General features: G+C 44.5%; 1 protein-coding gene across 1 annotated transcript in view; it reads right to left on the bottom strand.

Moving 5' to 3' along the window:
- LOC138534979 (dimethylaniline monooxygenase [N-oxide-forming] 2-like) overlaps positions 1-10,361 on the bottom strand; it is a 564,743-nt gene extending 554,382 nt beyond the window's left edge. Inside the window, exon 1 of the mRNA XM_069641260.1 lies at positions 10,218-10,361. Within this exon, the coding sequence (XP_069497361.1) occupies positions 10,218-10,361 (144 nt within the window). The remainder of the gene's footprint in view (positions 1-10,217) is intronic.
- Between the last annotated feature and the right edge of the window lie 10,781 nt (positions 10,362-21,142).

The following is a 21,142-nucleotide window of genomic DNA, read 5'->3' as shown; positions in this document are numbered from 1 at the left end:
CTCTTTAAATAAGTTGTGCGTACAACCCTAAATACAGTCTGGTGCTACAAGAGTCCTTTACCCCAAGGAACAGTTGCGCAATACACTGGAGCAAGTATTTTCGGGGAAATCCCTTTTCTCTCCCAGGTGCTAATATGTACCAAGAGTAGGACAGCCCACAAGGTTCTCTGATGTGTCCAGTCTTGTCCATTACCACCGATCTGGAAGAGGAACCCCAGATAGGTGTGCAAGTAGGTGACCAAATGCTTTCATTCATGGTTGACACTTGTCTTAAGGAAGGTGAGTGCCCCTTGTCAGGCAAAACGATGGACACAGTGATTCCCTGGGGCTGTCCTGTTGGTTCCTTATCTGAAGATCTTTGTATCAAGGTGGTTAATCAAAATGTATCAGCCCCTTTGTTCTATTGTACGCGTACCCCAGCAAATCTTTTGGGAAGGGACATCCTGAGCAAATTGCGGATGTCGATTGCCTTCACGAATGAAGGTATTTTATGCTTAACCGCATGGTTGTATCCGGTAAGGGAAGCAGCACATTTGCAGACCTATTGTAGCAACAGTTAGATTAAGGGGGTTCCCGTGCATACAGCATTGCTTCTTTATGGGTTGATGGTTTTGTTGAGTTGGGTCCCAGGGATCAGAAATCAGGCCTGGCGAGTATCATTTGAGTCTTTTTTCCAGCCTGATGTGTTGCAGGATGGAAGGAAATGCCAGAGAGAGCTATCACAGTTAAAAATACACCTCAGCCAGTCACAGTAAAACTAAAGATATTGTTCATGATTGCACCATATATAAGGGAGAAGAAGAAGAGAGCGTGACTGTGAAAGAGGATAACCTGGAGGGGGTGAGGTGATTTTTGTTGATGGGTCTTTGAACATCAACCTAGAGATGGGAGAGAGGCATACAGATGCAGCTGTTGTGGGTCTTGTGGATGGGGAGTACTGAGTCAGACTGAAGAAACGGTTGCCTTCTCTTTACTCTGCACAAGCGGCGGAATTGGTGGCACTTATATAGAGGCACTAGAAATGTTAAAGGGGAAGGCAGCCGCCGTTTATTCTGACTCTGCGTATGTCACCTCCACCGTCCAGTCTGGGTTATCGAGATGGCAGAGAAGAGGATTTAGGAGGTCTGACAGGTCCCCTGTCCAGCATGCTGCACTGCTATCATTGCTGATTGAAGCGTTAACCTTGCCAACAAAGATAGGTCTAGAGCAGTGCGCTGCCCATACTAACCACACTAATTCAATAGCTCTCGGAAATGATCCCACAGACAAGGTGGTGAAGGAAGCAGAGTATTTTCCTTTCACAACTTCCCAGTAAAAGGATACTGTGTCCCAACAAGTATAGTTACCAGCCCCATACACTGCAGTCCTGGCCCTCCAAATAATAGAAATACAAAAAAAATCCCTTAGAGAAAAAAAGAGCTCTGGAAAAAGAGAGGATGTGTTCTCCCACCCACAGATTTGCTTTGGAGATAGGAAGTGATGGGGTTGGTAGTAATGCCTGTAGAGATGGCCCTAGAGCAACTACATTACCCGTCACATACTTCTCAATGACAAATCGCAGAAGAGATCCAGGAGGATTGGTTTATCCCTAACTTACAAGAACAGGTAAGTAGATTCATAGGGAACTGTGTGCAATAAGTTAAATCCTGGAAATACCATGAGGTCGGTGAGGTGGGTCTTGCCCAGGCCCTCTGGTCCGTTCAAGCAGCTCCATATAGATTTTGTAGATGTGATAATGAGGTGCAGTAACTTCAGATACCTAAATAATTGTCATGGCTTGTCCATTTGCCCGGTCGCTTGAAGTTGGTCTCTGTGTACGAAAAGTGTCAAGATTATCTTCTCAGGTTTTGTCTTCTCACCAAAAGACAACATGAGAAAGTGGTGAGACTACCGAAGATCAGTACAAGAGGGCCTCATTACGAGGCAGGTGCTCCGTAATGAAGGGTGCCGGTACGGGACCAGCACCTTTCATTATGGGACGCCCTATAACGAGGTTCCCTTGCGGGACCCGTTAAAGACGCCTGGTAAAACCAGGCGTCCTTAGCGGGACCCGCAAGGGGACCAGGGAGCTAATAACGGGCCTGTTTTTAACAGGCCCGTTATTAGCTCCCGCCCCATTCCCATTGAGCCCTATGGGGGCTCAAATGAGAATGGGGATTGGTTTTGTGAATGAGGAAATACCGGGTCCTCCAAGGTTGGAATGACCTGGTAATTCCTCATTCACAGAACCCGGAGCTGGAACCCGGTATGGTGGCAGCCATACTCATAATGAGGCCCATAAATTCTCCCCGGGGACCTCATCTGTATCCACACCTTTGTGCATCACTGGAATGGGCAGCCTTTCCATGGGCCACATACAGTGGTCTACGTGATTCTGACTGCCATGAAGGTGGAGGGCAATCAGAGTTGGATCCACCTGAAAGACACTCACAGGGATACCAGCAGCCCTCCACCTGCACTGGAGCAGGAGCAGGCATAGATGTTAAGTATGCTGTTCGTTTCAGTGCAAAGGGGGGTAAAGATGGAGATCTGGAGTTTAAGTAATGGTTGTATAAGAAAATGAATGTTTAAAATTGTAAATTGTTTAATGATTAATGTTTTTGTGGGTTTTCCTTTGGTCCTTGGGTCATCATGTCTGAAGATGACAAACAGCATAAATGGAGACCAATTACAATTGTCTAATCTTGTGAAGTATGAGGAGAACATGTACAGAGGGATAAAGAATTTGATAATGTTAATTTTTTTGATAATGATGAGTTAAATCCCATAATGAATGCAGATGGTTTTGCAGATGACAACGTATGGTATGGCCATATGAGAAAGGTGGGGAGAGAGAGATCTGTTGGCTATTGCTACATTTGCTCTCTCATCCCCCATGCTTCTGCCATTCTTAGGGTGTTTATCCAAAGGTAGATAGAGGAGCAGATATGTTATGTCTAGTACACTTAGCCCAGTTCAGGGTCCAAAGGCAGTTTAAAGGGAAGTCAATTACAGCATCGATTATACCAAGTGACGGTAGTTGCTTAATGCTGAGCAGGCAGAGCGCAAAAATATTAGGTGTACTCAAAGGACCTCTATACAAGTCTGACGGTAACCGGCCGGTGCTACCGGTGGGTTACTGGCAGACTCGCCTTACCATTACCGGACCATTACCGGCGCCCGATTTCCCAGTGTTACTGGGATATTACAGGTGCCGGTAACGGCGGTAAGTTCCCATTACATGGAGTCCAGTAGGACTCCATGGAATGGGTTTGCCCCTATCACCGGCACTGGTAGTGACGGTGCAGGTGATAGGGCCATTCTTTGCCGGTAGGGACCTGAACTCCAGATGTGAATGCCAGATGTGATATTACTGCCCATTTTACTGCCATTTTTCCCAGACCGGCAAACTCATAAAGGGGGCCAAAGAGTTCAATTGATCTTGGAAGGAGCTATTTTTTTCTAAGAATCGATGGGAGCAAGGGGTGAAAAGTTGCAGTGCTGGAGGAATGAGGGGATTCTTAGAAGAAGGGGTGGCACAAATAAAAAAAGAGTGTGGAACAGCATGGAGAAATCATTTGCAGTACACAACTTGGTTCAAAGAACCAGAAAAACCTGTTAAGATACAGACACTTACCCATTTTTCTCTATGTTTTAAGAGGAATGGCACAGGGCCCATGGCACAAATTGGAACTACAGTACCAGAGTTGGCTAGAGGTATGGCTGCCCTTCTCGACAACTTTTGGATTTGTGGACAACGTGCAAACAGGCAGTTGGCTCCATCCTGGCGAGGTGTGTGAAGTCTCTCTACCCTTCATGTGCCTGTCCTTGTAATCCCTGAAGAGCACTTGTTTTCCCATCCAATGCCAGAAATTACATCTTCATCCCCTGTGCCCCTTGCATCCACTTCATCACTGTATAAGGACAAATCAGAGACTATTTTTGATGGCGAAAGTCCCAGACAATTATTATGAAGTAAAAGGTCCAACTACCTCTCAGCAGCATCACCACAGGCCTTAGCAGATATTCCTGATCGATATTGGCTGTTTAGCCACACAGAGATCTTTTTTCACCTCCCTCCTGGCACCTGTCGTCCAAGCAGCGGCAAATGCCAAATGGCTCCAGGGGACCAGGTATAAACTCTTGCTCTCTGTGAACACTTCCAAGGCAGCGTTTAGTGCCATTAAGGAAGAATTACGGGCACTGAGGTTCATAACTTTGCAAAACTGGTACATACTCGACCTCTTGACAGCAATGAAGGGTGGAGTATGCAGGAAAATAGGGAGTACCTGGTGTACATGTGGGCCTCCCAAAGACACAGAGAAGAACCAGAAAACCTGTTAACATAGAGACACTTACCTATTTTCTCTATGTTTTAAGGAGAATGGCACAGTGCCCATTGGCACAAATGGGAACTGCAGTAACACTCTACACATTGCGGATTTGGCTGGAGGTACGGCTGCCCTTCTCAACAACCTTTGGATGTGTGGACAGCGTGCATACAACTAGATGCATCCAGCCTGGCAAGTTGTGTGCATTCTCTCTACCATTCATGTGCCTGTCTTTGTAATCCCTGAATAGCACTTGTTTTGGCCCATCCAATGCCCAAAATTACATATGTGCCCCTTCCGTCCCCTGTGCCCCTTGCGTCCCCTTCATCACTGTATAAGGATCAATCGGAAACTATATTTGATGGCAAAAGTTCCTCACAATTATTACAAAGGAAAAGGTACAACTACATCTCAGCAGCATCATAGTGGGCCTTATCAGACATTCCTGATCTATATCAGCCTTTTAGCCGCACAGAGACCTTTTTTTTACCTACCTCCTGGCACCTGGCGTTCATGAAGCGACAAATGGCAAATGGCTCCAGGTGACCAGGTATGAACTGTTGCTCACAGTAAATACTTCTGAGTCAGCGTTTAGTGCCATTAAGGAAGAATTATGGGCACTGAGGCTCATAACTTTGCAAAACTGGTACATACTCAACCTCTTGACAGCAATCAAGGGTGGAGTATGCCGAAAACTCAAGAGTACCGGCTGTACATTTGGGCCTCCCAATGACACAGAGAATGGCACGCTCACCATGACTGTGGCTGTTCTGCATTAACTGAAAGTGATCATGGAAACTGAGACTAGGATCACCAACGACTTATGGATAGACTCTTTATTTCATGGATATCTCCCTAGCTGAGCCTTGGTGTGAAGATTATGATGCCTATTTTTCTCTTTTTACTTATTATTTTTTGTTCCTGCCAAATCCTTCTACCTTGTTGCTCTGCCCAGGTACCAACAGGTGTGGCCATGATGATCGTAACTCTGTCTAAGCCTGGGGCCACCAATACTTTTTCTCATATGAGTGTGGCATGCTTGTGTGGAGCGGTGGGTAGATTGTAGAAATGGTGGTGGGACGAGTTGGGTTGATTCAGCGGAGGAATATGCCCATATTGAAACCAGGGTGCAAGATGGTTGTAGAGATGTTCCCCAAGATACTGATTATGAATTGTTAGTTAAAATATTAACTAAAGGGAGGAATGCCGGGGTGGTCAAGGAGGGTCACCTCTATTACAAGGGATTCATGTTGCGCACACCATATTGATGACAGGGAGATGACAACAAAACTGAAATAGTGTCATAAATCCATATGAATCACCTAGAAAGATACAATGTTAAAACTGCAAATGCAACACAAATACAAATCCACACAATGGGCTACAATTAGTTGTTACACAGGCATTCTAAAAGTAACAGGAGCATTCTTGATGGAAAAGAGAATTAGTTACTTTGTAATAAGGTCATACGAACAGGGCAAGGTTCACCGTACTAGCAAGGGAACAGATGTTATGATATGATATGATATGATATGATATGATATGGCATTAATAACACACCTATACACAAGTGTTGTTATCTAGCCCTTTGTATTAAAATCTTTAGAGGGGATCAGTCATTTATTTTGTGGTAGTAAACATAAGGCTCAAGGCCAGGGTCTGCCGGTTAAGTATTTTTCCAGGTCATCAGAGGTTGTATGTGACTGCATAAATTAAATTAAGACGCCAGGAGTCTCTGGAATGGAGATGGCTATCTATGGTTCAAACAAAATCCTGTTTAAGCAGACTTCTCTCAATTTGCCAAAATATCTCAGCCGAACCATGTGCAATCATACTTAAAGTTAAAGGACTTAGGCCAGTTATTGCTAGCAATGAATTATGTTTTCAATACCATTGTTAAAACATGTACTGACTCCAGGACTTTGAAGGTGGGATTTCTTTGAAGAGATTGTGTCCAATCATAATTGGGGAGGTGCAGAGTAGTTAATGTATCTGGGAGTGTTTTAAATTGTTGCAAAAAGTATATAAACTACCAACTGATATTGTATTGCTGAGACTTGGGTTAGTTTGGTCCTGCAACACCATCTAACCGCTGCCCCGGAGCTTTTGTACAATAAACTTGCTTTATGTACAACAGTGTACTCGCTTCATAAGTGGTGGGCCTGTTTTGGGTTAAGGTGATTAAAGGTCCACCCCCCCAATAGGTGTTATGGCATTCTCTGCATATGTGGGCTTCCTCGTAATCAATGCACATTCAGGGGATGCTCATCTGGATGTAGTGTTACAGTGCATGATTTTTGGAACTGTGGGCCGGCTTTGCTACAACAGGTTGTAATGAGATTGAAATGTCACCAATTGGATAGGCTTCCATAGTTGAAATAGCCCCCATCCTGTTGAATGGCTATTACATCTGGGTTGACAGCAATCCATCTAAATCCAGACAGTGCAGCACAGTACATACAGCCAGGGGTGAGAACCAAAATAGGCCCTGGAAATAATTTTCAAAGTGGCCCTATATTACACATTTTCAGGAAGCCCAACACTTTTCCTATGAGAGAATTTGCAAATACCACACAAAAGAGGCCCAGGGTGCAGAGGCCTCCCGGGAAATCTCCAGAGTTGCCTGTAGGCCAGTCCTTCCCTGTTTGCAGCAAGCAGTAGGGCTCCCTCACTCAAATGTAGTTGATGCCAGAAGACCTGCAATTTGAGCTACAGGAATTAAGACATTTGATTTTGCATAAAGGTGGTACACACTCTACTGAGCACGGCCAAATAACCTACTAAGGTTGGTCTGCAAACATGTTTTAGCTCGGTACCTTTCACAGAGGAGAAAAGTCTATTTCCATGTCTGCCTGGTCCCTCCCATAAGGGGACATGTGACTGATTAGTGTTGGTGTGATAGATTTGTGATCATTCACCTGGTTCTGATGAAGGATGTTTAATACAGAGGCGTTACCATTTTGTTATATGTCTCTCTTAGTTTTGGCATTTCATCACACAGATTCTTTTGATAAATGAATTCCAACTCAGCCACCACAGCTAAGATTGTTACTAATTAATTTGCTTGAAATGGTCATTGGGCCACAACTTTCAGCAGGTTGTGAATTTCCTAAGTTTGAGAGAATATGTAAACTTGAATAGGTCACCCTTCGGTGAACACTGTATCTTTGCGATCACAATTTTAGTAAAGTTTGGATTGATACAAGTACCCACAGTGATGTACCACACCGGGCAGATGCACTTAGAACATTCACAAAAAAGTCTGCAGTAGAAAATCCTTGTTGACCCATGATATACTTCACATGTTTCGGGACAATCCCTTGCTTCGTATCCCCTTGACTTTGTATTGGCTGAAAACGGGATCAGAATCAGGCCAGATGCGAGCCTATGGCTGGTTTCTCACAGTCTTGAGTGCTGGTTCGATCTTGACATATAACGTCTTGGTGTATATTCTAATAGGGTCAGTGCTGTACTGCAACTCTGATAGTTTCTCAAAGTGACAGTGACGGATTGAAGCCTTTATTATTGAACATATTGTATGGTTAAGCAATGGACAACATAAATGAAGGAAAGCATATTGTACTGTTTCCGATTAAGGAATTAGTAGGGGAAGCGAACGTTTAAAGCTGAAGTTTGGATTGAAGGCATGGCGAACTCAGTCATGATGGACCTGTTTTTGGAATAAGGTCCTAAATCTCTAGGATCGACAGGGAATTGTCTAACACTTCCCTATTGCAGGAATGCTATGAAGGGAACCATTTGGGCTACTGCCCAATCAATTTTCTTACACTTTTTTGTGTGCCTGATTAGAATCTCGTGTTGCTCTTTTTGTTGAAAACAATAGAAATTACGGAAATAAAAAAAGCTTATGATTATCACTTTCTTTTCATTTTATGGATTATACAAGAAGGATCATTTATTGTACTAACAAATTTGTTGTTCTGTTAAAAAATGCAATGTTATATGTACACGTTTTCTTAGGCTTTAGCAATTACAACCCATTTCCTTGTAAGACACCATGGGGGTCATTACGAGCTTGGAGGTAACCTTGTTGCAATTTGCGGCATGGTTACCCCCTTACCTGGTTCCTTAAATGAGGAATTACCGGGCCATTCCAAACTTGGAGGACCTGGTAATTCCTCATTCCAGGAACCCGGACCCGGTACATCCCCATTCCCATTCGAGCCCACATAGGGCTCAATGGGAATGGGGAGGGAGCTAACAACGTTGTTAGCTACCTGGTCTCCTCGCAGGACCCGCTAAGGGCATCTGGTTTTACCAGGAACCCTTTCCGGGTTCCTCCAGCAGACTCGTAATGGGGCGGTAAGGGGTTGACGGCTCCGGCACCATTACAGGCGCCGTTAACCCCTTACCGCCAAGGTTGTAATGACCCCCCATGTGTACATAAGTTCTTCACAACTTATTTATTTCTGTACAGCGAAGAACAATGCTCTTTTGATTGCAAAAGCATGTACAATTGATAAAGTATCAGATTGGATGGGAAGAAGTGAGTTACTTACAATGGGGTGAGTATGAGTGACATTCTGAAAAGCTTGTGGTGGGGAGTAAATGAAACAGTCACCAAGGACAAGACTTGGGTGGATTTACATAGATTAACGACAATCAACATTAGACATGTTTAGATGCCGTTAGGTGATGCAGCAGCTATGCTAGGAATGTGACTATGATGGAAGACGTGTTAGAGTAGAGGCAGAGAAAGTGAGGGACAGAGGTAGGTTAGATCTAAGGGAAAAATGTTGGCACAACGGCAGATGAGAGGTAGGTTAAGAGGATAACTCAGTGCCAGTGAGGAAATCTTTTAATTTGGCTTTGAACAAATCGGTGTGTGGAATATTTCTCAGATGTCAGGAGGAAGAGAATTACATGCAAGTGGAGCAAGAAGAGAGAACGAGTGGAAGGGAGAGGAAGCTCAGGGAGGACGAGGTGCCACCAGGGTAGCTAAGAAGGCAGAGCAGAGATTATGAGAAGGCTTGCAGTGTTGTATAGAGGAGGGTAGATAAAGTGGCGTCATACCATAGATACATTTGTGACCCAGGAGAGGAAATTAAAATCTGGCCCAGAAATGTATCATCAGCCATCCAGCCTGGTGCAAATAAGAGGGGCGTTCAAAGAGAGCCCTGGTAGTGAAGTTAATGATCTTGTCCAGAGGACGGAAACATAGTTGGGGAGATCAAGAAGATGCTGGGAAAAAATATCACGGGACGATATTACCACTTCTGCCAGCTGTATTCATGGACTTTCGCCCACTTCAGCATATACACCTGGACTGGGGGTAATGACGGTGGTTTTGCTGAAATGCCACTGGCAGCATTCCAGCAATACTGTTTTTTCTAACTTTCTTTACCCATTTTCACCATCATGATGATGGTGGAAATAGACATGTACAGTTGCGGTGTACACCACTAATGTTCAATTTTGTAAATGGACAAAAGGGTACATTCAGACCCTTTTTATTAATTATATCGGTAAAGAGGCGTGAGTGGGCATCAGAGGTGTCGATCTTTTACCTCATTACAGTTTCGCAATGTAAAAGGATGTCAATGGATTGAAGGGAAACACCTATGAGCCCCCTGTGAGCAGTAAAACAAAAACATACCAATATTTTTGGGGCTAAATTGCAATTTTCAGCTCCACATTGCTGGTGGAGGTACAAATTTGCAGAGTTCCATTTTGGAAATCCAGCTCTTTATTTAAATGGAAACCCACAAGAGGTAGTTCCTTGAAGAACCTAGAATTGCGCAAGCAGTACAAGTTGTGCCATTTGGCAGATATTGCATTTTTTTGCCATTATTGCCGAACTAGCAATGACCCCACAGTTTTAAGAACAAAGAAAAAAGGACATCAAATACCACAACAAATATAAAAGTATAAAAACCAGCCACGTACCGTATACCTCCACAGACCGCCAATGTCATTGCTCTTCTCAAAGCAGGTGGGCTCCAGGCCTTCCTCGAGACAGCTTTTAATGGCAGCTAATCCGGAAATCCCGGCTCCAATTACTGCAACCCTCTTCACCATAATCTCCTGCATAGATACACCAACAAATTTGTTGAGTGTGCTTCAAAATGTCTGATTCAAGAAATGCAAACCAGGGCAGGAAGCGGAAATATACAGCAATATGAAGTCATTGGGCCTCATTCCGAGTATGGCGGTAAGGGATAGCGGCCACCGGTAACGAGACCGGTGGCGGTGATCCCTTACCGCCATACTCCGAGTTCCCTTTGCGCCCTCGCCCTTAACGCCTGCTTTGAGCAGGTGTTAAAGTCGAGGGCGCAAAGGGGCCTCCAAGCCAATAACGGTGACCGTAATGAACGGTCACCGTTATTTGCATCTTCCCCATTCCCATTGAGCCCTGTGGGGGCTCATTTGGGAATGGGCAAGAGCCTTGGTGAATGGGGAATTACCGCCCCGACAACCTTGGAATGGGTCGGTAATTCCGCCATCCACCAAGGCGCTGCCGGTCCGGGTACGGCGTCAACCAAGGCGTTAATAGCGCCATTGGTTAGCGCCGTACTCGGAATGAGGCCCATTGTGTTAGTAGACCAATTTGTGAGTAAATGTAGGCAGGCCAAACATGAGAAGAGAAAAAAACACTGGGGGCCATCATACCAAATCAAGACAAAGGGCCTGATTCACAGAAGCGTTTTACAATGGTGCAAACCGATAGGAAAATGCTCTGTGAATCAGGCCCCAAATATCTATCAAGCAAAAGCCAGGTCAGTAACAACATAGGGTCAGACCTGTAACAACATAGGGTCAGATCTGGATCATTGCTATGTAAACAAGAATGATACATTCTTAATAACTATTATAGGGTTGCCTCCTTAACCCCATGGATGTTGTTTCTTTAGCAACACAGTTTATATCGTCTATTATCAGATCTCTTCTTTTGTTAATGACTTATTTCTTCTCCCATGTTTTCAGTTTGGGTTTCGTCCCGTCACTCCACCGAGACTGCTTTAATGTGTGTGCTCAACTGTCTTCTGTCAGGTCACCACTCTAAACACTCTTCTTTTCTTATTCTTCTTGATATATCAGCTGCTTTCTACACTGTTGATCACTCTTTGCTTTTGGATTCTCTCTCTTCTTTTGGTTTTAGGGGCTCTGTTCTTTCTTGGTCCTCCTCTTATCTATCTAACAGAACTTTTTCTGTTTCTTGGGGTGGAAAGACTTCCTCACCTTTCCCTGCTGAGCACGGTGTTCCCCAAGATTCAGTCTTGGGTCCATTTTTATTTTCACTCCATACTTAATTACTCGCTCGTGTTATTTCTTCCTTTGGAATCTCTCATCACTTCTACGCCGACGACACACAACATTTTCTATCCTTTTCATCTTTCACGCCAGAAATTCACCACATTCTCACTTCTTGTCTCTCTGCCATTACATCTTGGATGGCATTGCACTTCCTTACCCTGAATGCTGGGAAAACTGAGGTTCTATTCTTCCCTGCCACCTCATTTTTTCCACTGCCATCTATCTCTTTTCCACCCTCTACTCTTTCTATTTCTCCCACTGCTCGAAAACTTGGTCTTTATCTGGACTCTAATCTTTCTTTTACCTATCATATTTCTCTCACATCCCGCTCTTGTCGCTTTCATCTGTATAATATTCACAAAGTTTGATCTTTTCTTACTTTCCATGCGACTAAACTGCTTATTCCTTCTCTTATTTTCTCTCGACTCTTCTATTGTTCTGTTATGTTCTTTGGTCTCCCTTGTTCTCGTCTTGCTCCTTTGAAATCTATATACCATTCCTCTGTTCGCTTACTCTGCCTTCTCTCCTATCGTGATTCCATTTCAGCATCGCTTGCATCTCTCGGATGGTTATCCTTTCATTCCCAACTCAAATTTCACTTTCTCTGTCTAGTCTTTAAATATGTTTATGGGCTAGCTCCAAACTATCTTGCTTTCGGGTCTCCTTGAAAAATCACCCCCTTCACTGTCCATGATTGGTTGCTCTTAGAACTGATATTTGAAGTACTTTAAACTTCATTATTTTTGTACCGTTGTTTTTAACTTTGTGCAGTGCTATGGACAAAAGACCTAATAAAATACAAAATACAAATACAAATATATTATATTGAATCAGTGTTGTTAGAACTAGGGTTTCACGTTGACACTTTGACTCTGAACCTGAATACTCTGAATACTCTGAATTCTGCAAAGATCCTTCATTGAAAATGTTTAGGTACAACTTGTGCAGTCAAAGAAGGAGACACGCTATTGAAACCATTGATCTGAAATGATTTCCACCATATTGGAAGGGATTACTTCTCATTCAGGCACTGCAAATAGCAGCTAGGGAGCAGTGGCGTAACACAAAATTTGAGTGCCCCCCTCCGAGTTATGCTGAGGGACCACCCCGCCTCAACTCAGCAACAAATCACGGGTAGCGCCACAGTCTGGGCCGTCCTAGATTATCACGCTTGCGCAATACACACAAACATGCTGCTGAAGGGGTATGCCACACACTGCACTAGGAGAAAGATATAAATCTATTTTTTAATGCAATATACAACATACTATTATTATACTTTCTGAGAAAAATTGGCTATAAAGCCACAGTGTTTGTAATTGTTTTGTAAGGTAACACCAATCGAATACATGCAAGTCACCAAAAGTGCACAGGAACATTAATGCTTTGCTATTAAAAATGTCATGCCACAATGAAAACATGTCCAACTGGCTGCACAATGTAGACCAGTGTAGACACGTAATAACATTACAGTAAAGCATGCCAGGCCACATTTAGATATACCTAGACTGGTTGCACCAAAATGCTGCAGGCAATAACACTCATCAAGAAGAGAGCACACATTAAAGCCTGTATTTCCGCGGCCTCTAACAACATGGCCAAACTCTTTCAAATCTGCAAGGAACCGGTCAATCCTGTTGCGATCTCTACTACTCCTATTCTCTCCCAGGCCCTCTGTATGGCTTTGGCCTTTCACTTCTCCGCTAAATCTCAGGACATCAAGTCCACTAAACCTCTTCCTCTCCCAGCCCCCTTTGGCCATCTCTACCTTTCCTCCTCCTTTTTACGCTTTCTCTCTGACAACACCTGACAAGGTTTCTAGACATGTCCGATCTATGAAAGTGTCGTCCAAACAGGTGCTCCCCTGCTCCTCCAGAACCATCAATGACCATATTAACAACCTCATTCCAGCCTTTGCTGATTCTGTAATCACTCTTTCGCCACTGGAACATTTCCCTCACCCCTTAAGCACTCCCTTGTGCAGCCACTCCTCAAGAGGCTGATCCTACCATCCCGGCAAACTATTGCCCAATCTCTATTACCCCTTTCCTGGGCAAACTCTCGAAAAAGCTTGCCATCTCCCAGCTTACTCTCACACTGAATCTGTTGGTTATCTCCATGACCATCAGTCTGGCTTCAGAGCTGCCAGAGGCATGGAAACTGCTCTCCTGAACACCCGTGGAGATCTGCTCTCTAACCTTGATTTCAGCATTCCTTCTGTCCTCATCCTCCTTCGTTCCTCTGCTTTCGACATGGTCAACCGCACCATCCTGATCAATTGACTCTGTGAGAACCTGGGCATTACGGATCAGGCCCTGGTGTGACTGACCTCCTTCCTCTTGGACCGCCCCTCCCCCCCAGTTCCAAATTGGTCCCTTTCTCTCTGGCACCTCTCTCTACCTATGGCGTTCTCCAGGGCTCTATCCTCTCACCCTGGTTTTTCAACCTCTATTTGGCCCCTTTGGCCCACCTTATCTCTACCTTCTCCTCCAACTTTCAGTGTTATGTTCAGCCTCCTCTCCTCTCTCCCTCATTCCTGACTGTCTATCCGTGATTCAGGATTGGTGCACCTCCAACGATATCTGCCTTAATGCTAGTAAGATGGAGATCCTTCTCATTCAGACCCCTACCCCTGCTTTCCCTCTCTTACTCTGGCCGCCCGCCTTGGTCGCTCTTCATTCGCCTTCCTGCAAGGCAAAAAATATTGGTGTCATGTTCGACTCCACTCTCTCTTTCTCTCTTCACATCTGGGATGTCGCAAAGAAGTCCCACTACCAGCTGCTCCTCTTCAAAGAGACTCTTCCCTTTATCACTTTCCACCAGAAGCTCGCTGTCTCCAGAGACCTGGTTCTCTCTAGGCTGTACTATGGCAACAGCCTCTTTCTCAATCTGCCTTCCTCTATTCTCCGCCATCTGTAACTAATCCAGAACAGGACTACAAGATTTATCCTTGGCCTCAAGCCCAGGGATCGTATCTCTCCAGCCCTGAAATCTCTCCACTGGCTCCCAGTGGCTGCAAGGATCAAGTTCAAGACCCTTTGCATTGTCCACAAGGCTTTCTGGGGCTGGGTCCCGCACTACATCCAACATTCCAAAATACCTTCCTTCTCGAGCCCTTCGCTCAGCTACCGCCAACTCTCTAAGGGTTAGACCCTTCTCCAGTTAGAGAGTGGGAGGGATATCTCTCGTCTGCAGGTGCCTACATCTGGAATGGCCTCCCTGCCCATATCAAACTTGATCCGGACCACCTGCAGTTTCGGAAGCAGCTCAAAACATTCCTCTTTCCCTCTGTTTTATCTCTCTCCCTTCCCTGCTGACCTAGCTATCTGCTAGACTGACTGGTTGCTTGGCTACCTTCAGAGTCTCTCTGAGTCCAGTCTTTTTCTAGATAGGTCACCTTTGCACTGCCTCCTGGCCTACCATGCACTTAGGGGCTGTAACTGTAACCCTGCAGTCCCTTTTTCTCCTTGCACTACCCAGAGCTATGCTGCCCTGGCTGCACTTACTTAGAGCATTGCTGCCTTTTTCCCCCCTCCCCTCTCCCTTGCACTCCCCCCCTCCATTTCCCCTTGCACTTCTCGTTCTCGCACTTGCACGATCTGAATGACACAAGACCTAGTAAGATCGTTTGTCTTGTCCTCCCTCTATCTTCCCTCCCTTGTCTTGTCGCGCCTAGAAACACTTGTGTACAGGTGCGTTATAAATGACTTATATCATATGATATCATTTTATCACAGATGCCCAGAAAAATATACAATGCCGCAGTAAGAAATGGCTAGACTGGCAGCACCCAAATGCCAGTCTAGCCAGGTAATTACACTTAGCAGGAATGCTTTATCAGAAATGCCCAGTTAAAAGAAAGTCATACCAAATTGAGGAATGATTAGACTGGCTGCACCAAAATGCCTCTCTAGCCACTAATACCACATAACATGTCTGCTTAGCCAGGACATGGCCAACCATTATGACTGATCTCACAATCCCGCCCCCCACACATCCCCGCTCCCTCCCACCCCTTACCCCAAACTCCAAAATCATCTCCTTGGCCCAGAATTACCTTGATATCCCTCTTCCTTGTGCCAGAGCTTACATATGAGGCTGCTTGCCTCATAGGTAAGTACTGGGATGAGGAAGAGTGGAACTAGGTGTAATGAAGATTACAGGTAGCTAAGTAAGGCATTATCTCCATGTACCTCTATCTCATCCCAGTATTTGTGTATGAGGCAGACTGCCTCATACACAAGTACTGCCTCATACATAAGTACTGGGATGAGGAAGAATAGGGCTGGGAGTAATGAAGATTACCAATAAGTAATCAAGGCATTAAACGCAAGTAGTGGTGCAACACCATTGAGTTGACTGGGTTTCAGCACTCCCCCCACCCCTGAAATTTTGAGCTATGTTGACTCGACCTGGCTGACCTTTATAGCAGTTGCCGGACAGATGTTAACAAGGGCTCAGCAATTACCAACTTAAAGCATTTCACTGTTAGTACCTGCATTAAAATTCCACATTTTTTAGGTAATTGAAATTGTGATGTGGGTTTAGGACTTGCATGCCAGGGGAGTGATTGGAAGGGTAGAGCGGAACAGGAGACCTCTCATTCTCACAGCAGTCCACAAGTGGGTGCTTTCAGACTTAAAGGAGAGAGTTAACTGCTTGTAACATTAAAGCTGCAATAGAACAGTCACATTAAAATGTGTAAAGAGGTTAGATGCCCCACACAAATATGGTTGCCCCTCCCCACCGCCTGTGAAGTTAGCGCCTCTCCCAACATTTGAAGGGTTAGCACCCCGAAATGTAGGTTTTGTTGCGCACCTGAACACAAGCGCATACACCATTCACCATATACACACACGCACACCCAGCCATCCATCCATTTAAGTATGTACTCTTTCACCATACAGGCACAGCCAGGCAGCCATCTATGCATTTAAATGTGCACCCTTTTACCATAGAGGAAATGCCCAGCAGCAGCAGCAAAAGACGCCTTTCTCCAGGAATGAGGTCCGTGACAAAATATGCCTTTCCCCCATTTGTCATGATCATGTGTACGCTAGCAGCCCTCAGGAGACAAGCAGTCAAACTAGTGTTAGTGACTCCTCTCTGGGCAATGCAAGCATGGTACCCGCTTGTTAGGGAGAATTCTCCAGAAGGGCTAATTTCCCTTACCTACTGAGTCTCTCAGCAGCTTTGCTGGATTTCTAGGATTTATATTTTTCACCTGGTAAGAGTGTGAGCCTTTTATTCCCACTCTTGCATGTGTTTTGCTGTGAGTTTAAAATGTTTGTGTTCATAGACTATGGAGCTTCACCTACTCCATAGGCATCATCTTTGTACTGTGTGTCACACAGCACCTTTAGTGATTTTTTTCAGACTTCCCACTTTAAACTCCATTTTCTGGGACTGACTAATGTCTCCCAGAACATGTAAAGTTGCCATTGACTTTATTAGTCTTTTTAAATTCCCAGAGCCAGTACAAACTATCTTCCATAGAGTACTGTAAAGGGTTAATAGTTATCCCTTTGTGTCTGTCTCTCATGGAACATTATTTCGTTTCCCTTTCTTTAATATTTGGCTGGTGGCAGTTGGATCTACCATATTTCTATTACCGTGGTCTATGTAAATAGCCTGGTACTGTTTTAGGCTATCTTGGTAGCCTCAAACTTAAATAAGCTGGACCACATTTAGTTTTATTTGGTTCCGGCTGGGTTTATTCACCATTTCTTTTTGTAAAGGTCTTTCTCGTGTTTTACTCGGCATGCCAAACCAGGTTTGGTTCCTTTGTTCACCGTCCTTTGGTGGTCTTCTGCACAGAATCCCTCCTTATGCGCCTGAGCGTCTGGGTGGACAGGATGTGAGGGAGGGGTCTTTGGCCCCCTGCAGAGGGTTCCCTTGGAAACCCAAGTCACACTCTGGTTTGATTGGTTAGGTGACTGTCCTGCCAGGACAGCCACCCTGCCGTGTGATTGACAGCCAGGCTGTGTGAATGGGGGAAAACTGCATAAAAAGCAGGTCTCTGGGACTTGGAAGGCAGACTCGCCACTGGATCGAGAGAACTGAAGAGAAGCTGAAAGTAGAGGACCACTACCATGACTGAACCTCCCGGTGAAGCCCTGCTGCAGGTTCCGAATCTCCAAACTTCGACGACAGAGAAGATCTGCAAGGAATCCCTTGCCAAACACCAAGCAAGGCCTCCCTCCCCTGGTCGAACTTCCTGTGCACAGCTGCAGTGAACCGGATAGCCAGGAGGACCGGACCCTGTTTGGGTTTTAAGGAGCGCAGCTTTTATTTGTTGCTTTGCCCTGCTGCTGGTTTCTTCCCTGGGCAGTGCAGGGCCCTCCAGTCTTCCTCCTTCGTGTCAGTCCAACAGTCACTTCAGGAACCATGAGCCTGCAGGATCTGCCAGGAACTTCTGCCTCAGCTACAGCATTATTTTTCTTCTAAGGTTGTTCGTTCCGTCCGACCGCAGTGAAAGTGTTTTAAATCTTTCGCCAATCTGAGGGTTTGTCCTTCTCTACTCTTTTAAATAACTTTTCCTTCAACCAACATCGTTTCGAACTCTTGGCAAAGACTTAACCGCTAACTACTCTGAACTGTGTGATCCTCTGCAAAGACTCTGAACCATTAACATTGGCTCAGGCCTATTGATTTGAATCCTCAATGTAGCAAGCATTTTCTAGATTGCCCTGCTTACTTACTTGTTGGTGTTGCTTAATGTTGTATAACCTTGTCTTTCCCTCCATTTTTAATTGCTGAAGTGCCATTTTGCTCACACTTCATTTTGAGCTTAACTTGTCCAGAATTGGTTGGGTGTTGTGAAGTATATTAAGAGTGTGATGTTTCTGCTGCTTTATTTAGTGAACTGTTTTTCAAATGAATGTGTAAATAAATGTATATTCTTTTACTCAGAAACCTTGAGTCAGTCTGTTTGAACCATCGTAATTACTGTCCTTTGTGTAACTTCTGATACTGCTCACTTTACTCTTGAAATAAGTCTGGCTGCTCAACCAACGCTACCACTTTACTGTGTAGTACAGGCTTGTACCAAAGGTGAATTTGTACTTGCACTTGTAGTCTTAATTGTGTGTGGTGTTCCCAAAGGGTACTGCATATGATTCTGCCTAACACTGCTCCTCCTACAGCTTTACATAGAGCTTCCAAACGTACTCCCCAGGATACCTCACATAATTCAGAACCCATCAGGAGAACTCCATCCGGTGGTGTGGGACAGAAGGCTGAAGCAAATGGCATGGAAGAGTTCCAGAGTTCCTGGAGAAAGCCAGGGCTTTTTTGAGTGAGTTGCTGACAGTTCATCATTAGTCCCTGGGCACCAGGTACAGTGAGTTCCTATGGAGCAGCTTGGACTAGCTGGCATGCCTGATGCATGCAGAGGGACCAAGATCCCTTTGTGGCAGATGTGGTAGAAGAAGCAAACCACCTATCCGAGTTAGCATCAGAATGGAAGGCTTACAAGACAATAAACATCTATAGGTCAGCGGTCTCTGCGGTGCACACACTCATAAAGGGGACACCTATTGGGGGAACATCAGCTGATCAGAAGGCTTATGAGAGTGGTTTAGCTAACAAATCCTCAATTCACCAAAGTGTCAGGAGCAGAGAAACAGGAAGTGATGTCACATGACCTTTGGCCCAGATGGCATCAGTTCTTGTTTAACCCTGATGACACCACCAGAAGTGACTCGTGGGCTTAACAAAAGTGCATACTTGCACAATAAAGCAGACTAGAATATTTTCGATACTAAGCACATTTTAACAAGAGTACTACCTTCATATGCCATACATGGAGTCATGATATGATAGGGTTAGACCCAATAGAATCAACATAGGCAGAGGCACTGCCACAGATATGCCACTTCAGCATTGTATGGCCATTTACTACCATATTATGCCAATTATAGCTGTGTTTCAGGTATTGTCATTATATGATAAGTAGAGACCCTACATTGCCAGTTGTTGCGATATTACAGTATCCAAAAATCCAATAGATGCAAGTCGACAACAGTGCACAGGAGCATTAATGCATTGATTCATGATCATGATTTGTTATTTATAGAGAGTGTTTGCCAAAGCAGTATACATAGCACATAATTACATACAATTATCATCCTTAGTGAAGTTGGTACTCATTTATCAACCTCAAAAGAATGAAAGGCTGAGGTAGCCTTGCCGGGATTCGAACCTGCATATCACACATAGATTGCAGCAGCGAGCGCTCAACCTGCTGAGCTTTCTTACTGCTTTGCTATTAAAAATGCAATGTCACAATAAGAAAACATGTCAGAACTGGCTGCACAATGTAGACCAGACACATAATACCACTTATCATGTTTGGTATAGCCTTGATGATGCACAGTAAAAAAAAATGCCATGCCACAGTAAGACATAAATATATATGCTGCACCAAAATGCCAATCTAACCATGTAATAACACGTATCATGCTTACTTTATTATAGATGCTCAGAAAAATATACCATGCCACAGTAAGGAAAGGCTAGAATGGCTGCACCCAAAGGCAAGTCTAGCCAGGCAATTACACTTATCATGATTGTTTTATCAGAGATGCCCAGTACAAATTGTTAAGCCACAGTAAGAAATGGCTAGACTAGCTGCACCAAAATGCTAGTTGAGCTATGTTAAGTGCACATATGATGCTTACTTCGTTATACATGCCCAGAAAATATGCCATGACACAGTAAGAAATGGCTATGCTGACAGCACCCAAATGCTAGTCTAGACAGGTAATAACATGTATCATGCTTACTTTATTATAGATGCCCAGATGCCCAGTACAAATATAATGCTGCAAGAAGAAATGACAAGCCTGGCTGTATCAAAATGTCAGTCTAGCCACTAATATATATCATGCCTGATTTGTCATTGAGGATAATTATGCCTGAGTGTACCCCTTCCGACACCTCCCCTCTCCCTCCCATTATTCTCCTCCAACCGCCAAAATCAGCTCCTCAACCCAGCATAACCTTCACATCCCTCTTCCTCATCCTAGTACTTATGTATGAGGCAGGTTGCTTCATAGGTAGGTACTGGGACGAAGAAGAGTCAGTCTTTGGGTGGGTTGGGTATGCAGAAGTTTGGCAAGATTGGGTTAATGGGGGTCAGTAACTTAGTTCAAATACATCTTCTTCCATTTGAGTTGTATTGCTGTGGATGTGGTTGTTGCTGATTTCCTTTAAAGGCCATCTGGCTGGTGTGTGATGATGCGGCATCCTCCCAGTTGTATCCTAATGAGTATTGTATAATGTGATTGGGTGTGTCTAAGTCTTTCCCTGTTTCCTATCTATCTGTCGTGACATGAGTCTGTTGGAGCTTGGGAGCAGCAGGGAGTGGTTCCGGGCCAGGGTGAGATTGATGGTTCATCCTAGAACTTGCGTCTTGGTCTGCCTGTGTATATATATATATATATATTACACAGCCACGCTAGTGGCTGTGTAGTTATGGTTAAGTTGCTGTTTCCATAGGAAGAGCCCTTTTTGGGTGGCTTATAACTTCACTCTCCCTGGACGAATCCCCACCA

The sequence above is a fragment of the Ambystoma mexicanum genome, chromosome 1q, assembly GCF_040938575.1.
Source record: "Ambystoma mexicanum isolate Mex_15411 chromosome 1q, UKY_AmexF1_1, whole genome shotgun sequence".
Classification (NCBI taxonomy): Eukaryota; Metazoa; Chordata; class Amphibia; order Caudata; family Ambystomatidae; genus Ambystoma; species Ambystoma mexicanum.
This window is presented reverse-complemented; position numbering and strand designations above follow the sequence as displayed.